The sequence below is a fragment of the Jatropha curcas genome, chromosome 3 (assembly GCF_041381405.1).
Source record: "Jatropha curcas cultivar XTBG-Jc1 chromosome 3, XTBG_Jcur_1.0, whole genome shotgun sequence".
Classification (NCBI taxonomy): Eukaryota; Viridiplantae; Streptophyta; class Magnoliopsida; order Malpighiales; family Euphorbiaceae; genus Jatropha; species Jatropha curcas.
In genome coordinates, this window is record NC_143153.1 from 5,543,022 (window position 1) to 5,557,070 (window position 14,049).

The 14,049-nt window shown below is 28.5% G+C and overlaps 2 protein-coding genes across 8 annotated transcripts; one reads left to right on the forward strand and one right to left on the reverse strand.

Moving 5' to 3' along the window:
• Positions 1 to 1,392: 1,392 nt before the first annotated feature.
• Positions 1,393 to 4,494, forward strand: LOC105641562 (uncharacterized). Of its 7 annotated transcripts, none has more exons than XM_089719667.1 (5): positions 1,393 to 1,595; positions 1,703 to 1,784; positions 1,872 to 1,910; positions 2,399 to 2,528; positions 2,968 to 4,176. In XM_089719667.1, the coding sequence occupies exons 2-5, from the start codon at positions 1,704 to 1,706 to the stop codon at positions 3,054 to 3,056; spliced, it is 339 nt and encodes a 112-aa protein (XP_089575793.1). In that variant the 5' UTR covers positions 1,393 to 1,595; position 1,703; the 3' UTR covers positions 3,057 to 4,176. The 7 variants fall into 7 exon arrangements, 2 of the variants coding, with proteins under 2 accessions (XP_089575793.1, XP_089575794.1); XR_016320186.1 differs by lacking the exon at positions 2,968 to 4,176 and adding exons at positions 2,072 to 2,159; positions 4,185 to 4,494 and having other exon boundaries at positions 1,407 to 1,784; XR_016320183.1 differs by lacking the exon at positions 2,968 to 4,176 and adding an exon at positions 4,185 to 4,484 and having other exon boundaries at positions 1,440 to 1,595; positions 2,437 to 2,528.
• Positions 4,495 to 11,666: 7,172 nt separating this feature from the next.
• On the reverse strand, positions 11,667 to 12,617 carry LOC105641560 (heavy metal-associated isoprenylated plant protein 47). Its single transcript, XM_012226143.4, has 3 exons — positions 12,430 to 12,617; positions 12,245 to 12,323; positions 11,667 to 12,044 (listed from the first exon to the last, which is right to left on the reverse strand). Exons 1-3 carry the CDS (start codon positions 12,490 to 12,492, stop codon positions 11,863 to 11,865), a joined length of 324 nt encoding a protein of 107 aa, XP_012081533.3. The 5' UTR covers positions 12,493 to 12,617; the 3' UTR covers positions 11,667 to 11,862.
• Between the last annotated feature and the right edge of the window lie 1,432 nt (positions 12,618 to 14,049).

Below are 14,049 nucleotides of genomic sequence, written 5' to 3' on the forward strand. Positions count from 1 at the left end.
TACATAATGAGAGTTGATTGATAAGATTAACCTTGTATTTGGTCAATGGTGGTGATATATAAAGTTAATAATTTAGTGGGGGAAAATGTAAAAATTTAGTAGAGAATGTAAATTTTGGTAACTTTATGTATTAAAATGTAAAAAAGTATCAATTTCCGTTGTGGACACGTGTGTAGATGTGGACCCAGATAATGACATTGGAAGAAAAGGAAAGAAATAATAAAAATATTCAAATCATTTTTCTACTTTCTGAATTTTTATCCCATTAAAATTATAATATTTAAATTTGAAAATTACACCTATGGCTGTTTGGTTGGTTTATAGTGATCGTTTTTGATATAGCTAAATATACAGGTTGATAGCCGATAGTGGTTGTAGTTGGTATTTATGGTTGATGTTAAAATATGTTAAAATATTAAATGAACGTCAAGGACATAATTTTTTTTATGTTATTAAAATGTTAAATGAATGTTAAGGATATAATTTTTTTTATGTTATGTGATATAATGTTTGTATTTTTTATTTTTAAAGTTATATATTATTTTTTATTTTAATGTATTATATAAATTAAAAATATTAATTAATCTTTCTAAATAATATTTAGTAAAATATTAATTAACCATAAATTGCGAGTGACGTGTCTTAATAAATAGAAGTTGTGGATGGTAGAGTTTCAGAATGTGTATTTGTAAATGTTAGATTTTAGAAATGGCTCCCTAATGCACGAAGAAAAAATCAATAAATAGGAAAAAAAAATAAAAATTGAGTCACGCTATCTAATAGACTTTCTGAAAATAAAGAGCGTGACAGAAAATGTCTCTTTTTCTTTTTAATACATCAGACTTATATGTTAAGTACACAACAATATTAAAAAAGATTTTTGTTTTTAACTTCTAATTTTTTAGACGTGGCAAATGAATTATAACAATCCATGGTTACTTTAGAGATGTTTTAAGTTTACCAAACACTACGAGAATTAACTATCAAGAAATGAATAAACTAAAAACCAAATGAATCTAGATTAAAAAAAAAAACTAAAAAAAAAAACTAAAAACTAAACATCGTTTAGCTATTTATATCAACGGATAGTTAACAACGGTTATTTGATAAATATTGATATTTAGTAAAATTTTAATAACAATCATTATTTTTTTTTATATATTATAATGTATAATATTTATATTTTTTATCTTTAATGTGATCATATTAGTATTTTTTTTTTATTCAAATGTATTATATATATAAAAATTTTAAATTTTTAAAATAATATTTAATAAAAATATTATTTTTAAATAATTAAAACTTAAAAATAAAATAACCATAAAAAATATTAAAATACTAAGTGCAGTTGTTTGGAAGACAGCTATTAAGTGCAGCTGAACTAAACGCCCTTAAAAATAGAAAATTTTGATAAATTTAGTTATTTTTTTCTAAATATTTTTCAGAATTATTTTTCACATGCATTAAAAAAAAATTACTCCCATTCCAACCAAAAAAGCTGCTTGTATCACCGGCCGGCGGGGGAGATTTTATTTTAGACTCAGCTTGACGGACGGAATCTTCCAGATAGCCTCACTCCCACGTGGCACGCTTAAGTGTGGCTTCTATCTGATTCAGATATCAATCATGGAGCTCCTCCTGCTTCCGTTTCCGTTTGATTTTGTTATATTTTGTTATATTTATCTTAATATTTTATGTGCAGAATGATTGACATTTTTTTAACTATAGCTATAGCTGGATCTTCTCTCTCTATCAATGTTGCCTCTTGCCTCTTCTGCAGAGCTGTACGTTATCTGTCTGTTTTCGCCCTGTTTATTTTTTATTCTTTCTTCTTAATTTCTCAACCCTCGCTTTATCTCTCTTGCTTGCAGCGGTTTACACCAACCAGAGAAACGCTAATTTTCAACCAGGTAAGCAAAATTCTGTATTCGTTTCATTTTTTTCTTTGATCTGTTTCCTTATAACCAATTTCAGAGGAATTTAATTGCTCTTTTGGTTGTGATTGGTTCATATTTTTCGGTTAGTTCGGATGATTTAGTTTACTGATGAGTGAGTATGATTATATTAGCAGCTTGTGCACTAGTGGAAAACAATCTCATGGCTAATTGACAATCCTTTTGGTTCAGTATTATTTTTCAACAAGAACGCTTGATAAGAAGGTTCTGTGTATTTTCTTGGTGTCCCAATTTAAACTCTGTCATTTTGTTAGGAAAATAGAACCAAGTCAAGATGTCAACGAACTATTCAAAGTGTTGACTTCTTGAGCCCCAATGGCAAGGAATTTGCATTGGGGACTATGGGAGGAAAAGTTTTCCTCTATAAATTGAAAGAATTACTTCAAGTTTTAGCCAAACAAGTTTTGTGCAAGCATTTTTACATCCATTGGTTTGAAATGCAGAAGTTTAGAAACATTAAGCTTTGTCGTCTTTCTGGCAGTAACTCGCAATCAACATCTTCTTTATTCCTTCAGCGCCCAAGGAGGACATGTTTTCGAATTGTACCATTTTGCTCGCTTGGTTTTGCATCTGGTATGGCTGCTTCCTGGTCCTATTATTGTTTATTCTGTGTGGTCTTATAGTTATAGGTGAAATATTATTTTCAGGATAATTGATAATATATTGGTTGGTATTTTAGATGTTATTATTATGTTATTGTTAATAAAGGACTGTTTGATATTGTTGTTCTGAATTTTCACTTCCAAGTTTGTATTATGTTGGTATTTTTTTGATTATTTTATGTTGTTCTTATAAATACTATGTGTATGGTTAGTAGAATAGCTGTAGGAGCATTGAAAATAAGATCATCCTTAAATGTTTAGAATCAGAAAACTTATAATTCCTTTAAATGTTTAGAATCAGAAAACTTATAATTCCTATTTTCTTCATTGTCCTACTCCTCTATTCTCACTTCAGAGTTTTCATATTTGATTAAAAAGCTAATGGCAATTGTTGGATGTGCTAAATGCAGGCATACTTCCTCTGATCTTCCTCTTGTTCTTCATAATAAGAAATGAGATCCTTTTGCTTTTCTTAGAACGCATTATACTATTTTTATGAATTAGGAAAACTTTGTAATTCAAAAATATTTAGTTCTTGATGGTTTAGGTATTTGAGAATTTTAATTAATTAGCTCTGGTAATGTGTGGATGGGACTTCACAGAAAGTAATTATTTGTTCAGGTTGTTTTAAAATAACTCATTTTATCTTTTTAAGACTAGAGAGTTGAGTGTTAGCTTATGCATTTTGTTGTATTTCTTTATATAGATATAAATGTATATTAAACAAAGTCTATTGATCTTATAGTCTTGAAATGGTTCCATAACAAGTCTTTTATTCTTATAGTCAGAAAACAACACTTTCACCAATATGTTATTGACACCTTGGAGACCACTTTGCTAAACATAAAAAGAATATGTTAAGCCTCTAAATCAAATACTCCTTCTATCCCAAAAAGATAGTTCATCTTTCCTTTTTGATTTGTTCCAAAATATAGCCCACTTTCCTTTTTTGCATTATAGTTAATCCTTAAATTGTCTACTATACCCTTATTAAATTTATCTTATTTTCAATAATCATCATTAATTCTTACTTATTATTTTAATATAATAATTGCTCAGGTGTTATTAAGATGAGCATAATAAGAAAGTCATATGAATAAAATTGTCCTTTAATCATTATAATTGTTATTTTCTTAATCTGTATGAAAATAGGAAATGAACTATTTTTTTGGGACGGAAGGAGTAGTAGTACGGGATGGGACGCATAATACGTGGTTTTAAACATCTTAAGAAAGGAAAGCCTTTAAAGTGGATATGCTAACATCAATAAACTGTTCTAGGACTTAAAAATCAAGTTTACATCTTGAAGGGTTAAAGATAAAGTTGATTGTTTATTCCCCTCCTTTATCATTTCAAATAATTAGAAATACTTTATTTTCGTTTCTTAAATAATCATATAATATTTCATTTTTTCCTTTAGCCATGAAAGAAATTGTTTATACAATGCCTTCAGAAATCAAATCCACCTTGATGGCTTTAACTTTGAAATAATATTCCTTTCAATTTAAGATTAAATCCTAAAAAAGAAACCAAGAAAGTTAGTAATCTTTACTTTATGTGCAATATTAATGGTTTTTGTTAGAAAGATGATGGTAATTTTTTTTGTTTTTTATTTTCTTTTTCTCAGTGGATGCCAATTAAGCAGCTCTTCAAGTATGTTGCTGAAATATGCAGAACTAAGTCAGAGAGGGACTATGTTAGGTTTTCTGCAATGCCTATGGCAACAGCTTCTGGAGAACAGATCTATTCGTACTTCAACAGCAGGGATTTCAGCAGACTCTATAACCTTTAAAGTAGAATCCTATAACTTGCTATTTTGAGTGCTTGGTTGAGTTGTTGAAAGTATGCTAGAACTGATAGTTGATTCCGTACAATTTTACTTGCTTGTTATTCTTTTTTTGAATATATCAAAATATTTATAAGATTTATAAATTTATATATTTAAAAAATTACTTTTTCTCATAATAATCTTTATAATTGTTTATTAAATAAATGACTTTTATTAATATCTTAATAAGTTAAGAATATCTTAATAAGTTAAGAATGAAAAAGGCCAAAATAATTTTTATGAAACTAAATTCTTAATATCTGTGTTTTGTCAAATCATACAAATAAAATGGGAAGGAGGAAATAGTTATTTTTTTTATTCAATAATTCTCCTCACTGTTCAACCTCGACAGTCGTTAGTATTAAATATCTATGTTTCTGAATACAAACCAAATTAATAAAAGTATACTACTTCTGTTCTATAATACTTGTCACATTTGGAATTTCACGTCTTTTAAGAAAACCATTAAATTTTATTTAAGTTGTAACAAATTATTGAGTAAATTAGCTATATTATCCTTAATTACTAATTCTCTAAGAAAACCATTAAATTAAAATAATAATTATTGGTTTTATAGAAATGATAAACATGGTAAAAAAGTATTTATTACACCTTCAAACCACAAAATGACAAGTATTTTAGAATAAACTATTTTCTCAAATTTGACAACTATTATAGAACGGAGGTAGTAATATATTAGTTATTAATGCTTTAATTTGAATAAATCAGAAAAAAAAAACAAAATAAAAACCTAAATGCCGTTCTAGAGATAGAAAAACACACAAGTTCCATCTATCAACTCAAACTCCGGTCCAGTCAATATTTCCGGCTAAGTCAATATTTCCGGCTATGTATTTCATTTCCGATGCTGATGATTTTTATAGTTTCATCAGATTTACATTACAGATTATATGTTAAATTTCTAATTAGAAAATAACTTTTATTTAGTAGAGCATTCTATAGGAATAGGAGATTAGCGAAGGGAATAGATGACTTTTGTTAAAGAACTTTGAATATATCTATGGATTATGCAGAAGTTTTCCCCTCAAATTTCTTTCAAGCATATCTTGAACTATTTAACTTTGCAGCAGAGAATCTTTGCTTAATCTCCAGCCTTGGATTCTAAAAACTATTCTTTGCCTCTTTCTAAGAACTTTTCTCCCGTTAATAATGATTGACTTGTCTAAGCATGGTTTCTGGTCCTATCTATGAATCAAACCAATAAAAATATTAATTTTTATTAAAATGATAGTATTTTTAACCATATATAATAGAAAAAAGAGGATGAAGTAAGAATAATTTAAAAAAAAAAATTTTATTTTCATTGGTTCGGTCCATTGATGAGGCCATGAATTCGGTCTAAATAAGTATAATCTTAATAATGTTGATCTTCTGCAATCTACACATGACTTACATATTTTATATTAACACTTGGTAGTTTTTTTTTTTATTGGTAAATTAATTTATTTTATTATTTTTTAATCTAGAAAAAATTAGTTTATTCAAAAAATTATACCTGAACTATAAAGCTCCCTACTTACACCATGGGAAAAGCTAGGTAAAAAACCTGAAAAACTTCAACATACATAAAAGAGATTTGTAATGTCATAGTCCACTTATATGTAATATCGATATTATTTAGTACTACCTCTATTCTTAAATACTTGTCATGTTCTAAAATATTTATCACATTTATGATTTCAAAGAGTAATAAATTTTTCCTTTCATTTAGCACTTTATATACGAGCAAGAATTATTGCTTCAATTCCTCAAAATTCAGTGTTTGGATATATTAAATTAAGAACAATGTAGTTAATTTACTGAATAATTTATTGTCTGTAATTTAGATAAATTTAATGAATTTTTTAAGAGATGTGAAATTTCAAATGTGACAAGTATTTAAGAATGGATATAACAAATTATTTAATGCTCTTTGATTTTTAGACGTAGTCCACTTAGCAAAGTATGACCAAATAGTTTATTGATGGAATGTCAAGTGTGAATGAGATTTCAACTGAAATATTAGAAATGACCACCAAGTGAGAAACATGAAACCAGCCGGATAGAGCCAAATATCTTATTGGCCTATTCCATGAAGTAATAAATTCCTCTTCACTGGTGTAGAAGGGGGTTTACTTCTGTTGACTCTTGTTCTAGTTGCAATGGCGCTAGTGAAACAGGGGCTGTATACTCTTCGTGATTGTAGTAGGGCTCGCAGAGTTTGGAACTGGTTCCTTGTTGATGATTTGTGTGATGATTTTGCCTCTAACATAGTGCCTCAATGGATTCTTAATAATCTCAGTTCTACGGAGATTTGTTCTATAGGGGGCCCTTTGGAGTGTTACCTTTGCATTGTGTATTTGGTGGATCTGGAAGGAGCGAAAAAAGAGGATTTTTTATCCTTCTTCTCCTGTTGCTGAGGTCACTTATAGGTCACTTGTGATTTTATTTTTCTTAAAGTTCAGGAGGTGCGGAAAGCTTGGGACAATGACAAAAGAATTAGTGGTAGCACTCAGCCGATTCAGACATGTCTTGTCTCTTGGGTGCCAGCTCCTGTTGGATGGATTACAATTAATATTGATGGGAGTGCTTGCGGTCAGCCTGGCATAGTTGCTTGTGCAGGTTCCTTTCGTTCATGGAATGGTCTATGGCAGTTGGGGTTTTCTCGAGCTCTTGATTGGTATGCTTTGCTGTGGATGCTGAACAATGGGGTGTTTACCATGCTCTGCTGATAGCATGGGATAGAGGATGGCGGCATATTCATTTACAATGCAACTCTCAGGTGGTTGTCGATATGCTTCAGTCTCGATAGGCAGGTGGCTACCGGAATCATAATTTGTTTACAGCTTGCAGTTCTCTTCTTCTTCGTGATTGGGAGGTGAAGATGATTATAATTTTATAGGGAAGCTAACTCGGTAGCCGATTTGTGAGCAAAGGATGCTATTCATGGTCCGCATGAGGTAGTGTTGTTTAATTCTCCTCCTACTGGTGTTCGTGACTTGCTTCATGCTGATAGAACGGGTGTGGCTTGGCAACATTGCTGTGTTGGTTAATGAGCTTTAGACCCTCCTTCTGATTTAAAAATAAATTCCTCTCCACTTACAAAAGATAATTTTTTTTCAGAAATATAATTAATAATTCATTAATAATATAGAGCTGCCATTTCGTTCATCTTTTAATAAAAGAAAACAATGTTTAAATTCTTTTCAGTAATAAACTAACAGAAATGTATAATATTAAATCTCTTTACTTGAAGATGATCATGATAAAAGCTACGAATCTTCCAAATGACAACTAGCCCTTTATTTATTTAGATAATATTTATCTTCTCTAGAGCTTTTATACCTAAAATTGGTTTTCGAAGTACTTACTATAGATGATGTACGCAAATGAGTTCTATTCACTGTGTGTCAATGGATGAATAAGATGCACTACTATATTCCATTAATAGAAGATCCATATATTTCAATTTAATATCCAAATTCTTCAACTCAATAAAATCAAATATCATACCTTTATTTAATATCAAACCCATGTACAAAAGAAGAGATAAAAAAGCTCCAAATAATATGGAGACAAAACAATAATAAAAAATTAAGAAAAAAATATATTTATTATAAGAAAAACACATATCAGTTAAATTGAAATAAATAAAATAGTACAAGATCAATTGTTACTCCAAACTAAAGGTGATGTTTGATTGGGGATAAGTAAATTAGAGAATTGTGACTTTCAGGAAAGTGCATAAAATACTTATGTTAGTTTGTATTTTCAATTCTATTTTTCGAAGTACTCTATCCTACTTTCCTTACATAAGGGAAGCAATTTCTTTAGAGATGACTAGGGATGTTGCACTTATTCCTTAGTTAATTTACCATTTTGTCCTATTATCTAAACACATATAAATTTGTATTATGAACAATATTGTCTTTTGTAATCTGAAAGTAATTTGCTTCCCATGAAGTTGACTTGTATACTAAATATATTCAAATTATACTTCTTAGAAAATAATTTCCTTGTAAGTGGACATATCTTTCCGAGAAATATAGAAAATAGACCATTTTGAACCAAAAGATGCCAAAAATTAAAAATTTGAAATCTTTAATTTTTAAAAATATGAAATGATTTAGTTATTTTCTTAGTTGCTGTGAAAGTCAAAAGTTGACAAATTAAACTGAACAAAGGAAATATTCGATAAATAGATAGCCACTAAAAATTTGTGATAGATTTTTATTGAAGTTAAGGTACAATGAAAGAAACGAGAAATTGAGATTAAAAAGTTACAATCTTATCTAATTAGTATGAAAATAGGAAAACGTGTAGAAAGGTGAAAGCCGGAAAGGAAGAAGAAGAAAGCATGAAGGAGACGCATTGACCTCAACAATAGTCAACTGGATCATGTTGTGTATGTCGTGCATGTATATATACAAATATTAGTGACCAAAAAGAAAAAGGGTTTCAGTGTAAAGGACAATGGTTAAGTCCTCGTCTTTGATTAAATATGTAATTTACAAAAATATTTAAAATAAATTGTATTACTTTATAATAGGGAAACTATATAATAATTTCCTATTAATCTAAAATGTTTAATAAGCATTAAAAAAATAAATAAAAATTTTTTGTTTCTTTTCTTCATTCTTAGGTTGTTGCATTCTTGATTGCACAAAATGGGTTAATTTTATTTATTTCAATAATTTCCAGTCACTAATAATAATAATAATAATAATAATTTTCTACGGCAAGAAATTATGCTCTATATTATATTATAAAAATATAATATAATGATTTTTGCCGTTTAGACCTGTTCGTTTGGGCTTGTTACCACGCTTCCAATGCATATAATGAAAAAAGAGGTAAAAAAAGATTATTGCTTTCTAAAATCCAAAGTGAAAGAATATTTGGTAAGTTGTCTTTGACACGTAACATAAATGAACTTGTCTGGACGAGATTTCAAATGGGTTTTTTAGAATCTTTCAAAAGGGATTGTGTGTTTGAAATTTTTGTTTTAGTGTCAGCTTCTCCATTGACAATCATGCACATGTTTTCCTCAAGAATGTTTTTTTTTCTTTTTTCAGGGCAGAAGCTGTGTTATTGACTAAGCTATGTAAGTTTTATAGCTATTAGGGTTTTTCCAATTCAAAATGTGGTCAGTTCTGCACAACTTAATTATCATTGACTGAGACATGTCTGGTTGCAGGTGTTAATTAAACTTCATCAGATAAAAATAGGTTATTTTAAAGCAAAAGTGAAGGCAGAATAGAAATCTAGCTACCTATGCTAGTTTTGTACAAGACTTATCGTAGCTTTCTAATTTCTTGGCTAATATCTCAGCTGTAAATCACCTTCAATAAAAAAAAATCTTTTAAGTGATTGTGATTTGCTAATTTTAAAAATGATTTCAGAAAGAAAAAAAAAAGAAGACTTTGTATGCAATCAATACAAGGTATTTATTATCTGAAGAAACTTAATTTAACATGGGTATTCCAAGAAATTTCAGTGTAAAAGTCGGTGTTGGATAGATTCAAATTCCAAATATAATTTATAGGATCATGTCTTATTTATGACTTCCTTTATGAAACCTGCAATTCTTTCTGCAACAATGAGCTTTCTTGGCTTCTTCTAAAGTGGAGAGTATATCCCTAATATCACGCTCTAAATGTAGTGGGCAGCCCTTAGCTTTTAGTACCTTTTTGAGGTGCTCTAAGCCCCTCAAAGTTGACATATTAGCACATAAGGTCAAGGGCAAAATTGACGCCCCATGCTTTCAACAGATAAAAAATTAATTTAAAAAAAAATAGTGCCAAAAGGAAAGTATTGCTTTTGGGTAAGTTAGGGATTTGGTGTTGTGCTTAATGGGGCATTTTGTATTATACTATACAACAAATTTCCATGACCTCGTAACTCATATAAGGTGTTCCTCAACAGACAAGAAATTTCCTAGTATTTAAATTGATAAAACATGCATATGCTAAAAGTTGTTTTTTTTCCTAGTGCAAATATAGGTTTAATTAGTGTAATTTCGATACCAACAAATTAGAAAGTGAATTTGCCCATATCTATACTGTTAATAATAATTTTTCATTATATTTCATAATATATTTTTTACTTTAAAATTATGCTCAAGCATGAAGTCTTTCTTAACTTCTTTTGCTTGCTTTTTTTTTACCAATATTTTGATTGCATTTGGGAAGAAAAAGATAAAAAAAGTTCTAATACTAAAAAATCTTTAAAATGAAAATCATTCATTGATTTGGTATATGAATTGTTCTATACATGAGGAATAGGTAAATAATTTTCATTATATAAAAAAATGTATGGATTTTATAAATTGTACAAATTTATTTATCCAACATAAATTTATTTATCCAAGAATTATAATTACATCTTTCATAAAGTTTGTAATTTTCATATTTATATTACATAAAAATATTTTATATTTAAAATTAATTAAAACTAATATAAGTATATAAGTTAAAAAAAAAAGGTGTTGAAGCGTGTGGGTTGACATTGATTAAATACAAACTATGTAAATGCATATAATAAAAAATAAGCTCAACTCATTATAAGTATAATATTAAATATATAATTAAATTTGATTAATTTGCTCACAGGCAAGATTCTCAATAAAAAGTAAATAAATTTAAAAAATTTATATCACTCTTCGACCCCAACTCTCTGTTCTGTCATTTACGCCAGAGAAAAACTCCCAAAAAAAGGTTAATAATTTAATCTTTATTGACAATTCAACTATCGAGGGGTCTTGCACCTAAAAACCTTCCCGCTTGAGCAACACGTGATTATGTTAATCACGTGACCTATCTTCAGAAAACAACAAGAATTGCCGTGCGCCAAATTTAATCTTTATTGACAATTCAACTGTTGATGGGTCTTGCACCTAAAAACCTTCCCGCTTGAGCAACACGTGATTATGTTAATCACGTGATTATGTTAAAGTTCTCCCTTCATTCGTACTTTTATATATATATTATAGATTGATAGTTGTTGCATGATCTATTAAATAAGGAAATAACTTAATTTACATTTATGTTCAACAAAATTTTGTTGCTAAATTTTTAATACATATTCACTAAGTAGAATTGTCCAAATTAACCGCTTTTATTCGCAAATTCTAATTATAATGAGCATTTTAAAAACAATCATAAGTTCAAAGAGCATGCAAGTGGATGTCTTAATCAAAGAAAGGAAAATGAATTTTGTAATGCTTTCACTTTAACGAGACGATGAATTTTGTAATGCTTTCACATTAACCTAATATTATATTCATCAATAATTATAATCTAACATTCCTCTAGAAAAAGTTATAATAATAATAACAATTTCTTTTTAATTATAATGCTTATTTACTATGCACACGCATACATGTATATATACATTTATTTATTTATTTGAACATACCTCTAATTAATTTTATAGAAATAATAATAATAATTTATTTTAACATCTTTTTTTGGCTCTCCTACATCACGCTTACTAGCTCTGCGTGCACCATCTTACAGTTTGGTAATACACAGGTGAGAAAGTTGGGGCATTTTGCTGACTTCTTCCTTAGCGAACTTATAAGTTTCGCTGGGTCTACTCCACTTCCGATCACTTCTAGCTGGTTTTTATCCTTTTCTCCTAAAGCCACCGATTGCACCCCTGCTCGATGCAATAATCAGCAAAAGTTTTTAAACATATAGAAGTAATTGAAACCAAGAACAAGAACCAATCAATTCTAAGCGTTTAGATAAAATTTCTGTGAGGATATATCAAGAACAAGAACCATTCAAACCAATTCATATCTCTAACAAGTTTCCAGAAACACAAAAAAGCAGCACGCTGTGTAATTTGTAACTTACCATGAACGCCAACCGCGATTTGCAGAGCCTTTTTGCGAGACTCATCGCAATTCATGGAAACCTTGATCACCATCTTTTTCTGCACCGGTTGACAGAAAATTAAGCGATTTTTATATTGCACAGTATATAAATATAATTAAAACAAAGTTTCCGAATGATCGATGTTTGTGTAAATATATACTAACCGGCATGCTTGTAATGGTTGTAATGGTTGTAATGGTTGTAAAGGTTGTAGCCTTGATCACCATCTTTTTCTAAGCGTTTACACCAAACTAATTAAAAGCTTCAAGTTTTGTGGGTTAACGGCGGTGGTGGTGGTGGAGAAGGATTAGTTAGCGACTTTATTCTGCTGTGGACTGGATGGTTGGGTGCTGGTGTTACGGTTTGTCATGCTATTTTATAGGCATGAGGCCATTACCTTTTTTGTTTTTTCCCTTTTTCTTTTCTTTTTTTTTTTTTTTTTTTTTAGGAAGGCATGAGGGAATTTCTTTCTGTTTCTAAAATATACGCGTAATAAAATTCGGCTACTGGGCTTGCTTAGTTGAATTAACATTCTTAAGATCTTAGTAAAAATTTTAGTTTTGGCCAAAAAAATAGTTAAGAAATAAGGACAAATTATGCATTAATATTGAAATTTAAAAATTAACGAGGTCTGTTATAATTGGTTTTCTTATTAATGCAAAGAATAAGACATCTACTGTTACTATTACTACTCTACTTCTACTACCTACAATTATTTTTTCTACTGCTATTGCTATTTCTACCGCTGCGACTATCAAAGTTTATAATAGTATAAATTGCTAAAGATAAAAATTAATTAATTACATAATTACAATAAGTGCCAAATACCATTTAGATAAAAATAAATAAATTACAAAGTAAGAAAATTTATAATATATATCTCCCGGTACCGAGAACAAAAGCTTTCATATTTAATATATAAAAATTAGAAATGTTATTTTTTATTGGTTGGATGTCAATGTCATGTAGAATTGCTGAATTAGAAATTTAAAATTAATTAAATACAAACTATGTAAATGAGATATAATAAAAAGTAAGCTCAATTTATTATAAGTACAATAGTAAATAAATTTAAAAAATTTATGTCACTCTCTGTTCTGTCATTTACGCCACAGAAAAACTCCCAAAAAAAGGTTAATAATTTAATCTTTATTGACAATTCAACTGTTGATGGGTCTTGCACCTAAAAACCTTCCCGCTTGAGCAACACGTGATTATGTTAATCACGTGACCTATCTTCAGAAAACAACAAGAATTGCCGTGCGCCAAATTTTTTTTCTTAAAAAGTTGAAAATATAGTAAAAAAAGTGAAAAAATTATATTCGTTTAAAAAATGATAGAATTGATAGTATAATATGTAAAACTATATTAAATTAATAGTTTTTTAAAAAAATCTATAAATAATTGTTTAGAAGCTATTTGAGTTGTTGAGTTTAAGGTAATATTTTAGGAAATTATTAGGTATATAAACGCTTTAGTTTATTAAGAAAAATAAATGATTGTTAAATAAAATATGATATTTAAAATTACGTATATTTTTAATAATATAAATATTTTTCAATTTTCTTAAAACTATTAAATTTATTGTATTCGATCTATTTTATTTTTACTTTACCTTGTGCTCTCAAATTTTTATTTCTAATTTCTACTTTTAATAATACACAGTTTTTGGGCCTGTTCAGCAATATTAGCTATTCTAGTAGCTGTTATTAGCTATTTTAATAGTTGTTAATTATTTTAGTAGCCATTAATTATTAGATGTTAGCTGTTTAAATAGTGGTTAA

Excerpts from the sequence above, each read along its gene's own strand:
- LOC105641562 (XM_089719667.1), top strand. The coding sequence starts at position 1,704 with ATGATTGACATTTTTTTAACTATAGCTATAGCTGGATCTTCTCTCTCT. Across the intron at positions 1,785-1,871 it reads CTTGCCTCTTCTGCAGAGCT|CGGTTTACACCAACCAGAGA; the intron begins GTACGTTATCTG and ends TCTTGCTTGCAG. Across the intron at positions 1,911-2,398 it reads AAACGCTAATTTTCAACCAG|AAGTTTAGAAACATTAAGCT; the intron begins GTAAGCAAAATT and ends TTTGAAATGCAG.
- LOC105641560 (XM_012226143.4), bottom strand. The coding sequence starts at position 12,492 with ATGGTGATCAAGGCTACAACCTTTACAACCATTACAACCATTACAACC. Across the intron at positions 12,324-12,429 it reads CAACCATTACAAGCATGCCG|AAAAAGATGGTGATCAAGGT; the intron begins GTTAGTATATAT and ends CAACCGGTGCAG. Across the intron at positions 12,045-12,244 it reads AATCGCGGTTGGCGTTCATG|GGGTGCAATCGGTGGCTTTA; the intron begins GTAAGTTACAAA and ends TGCATCGAGCAG.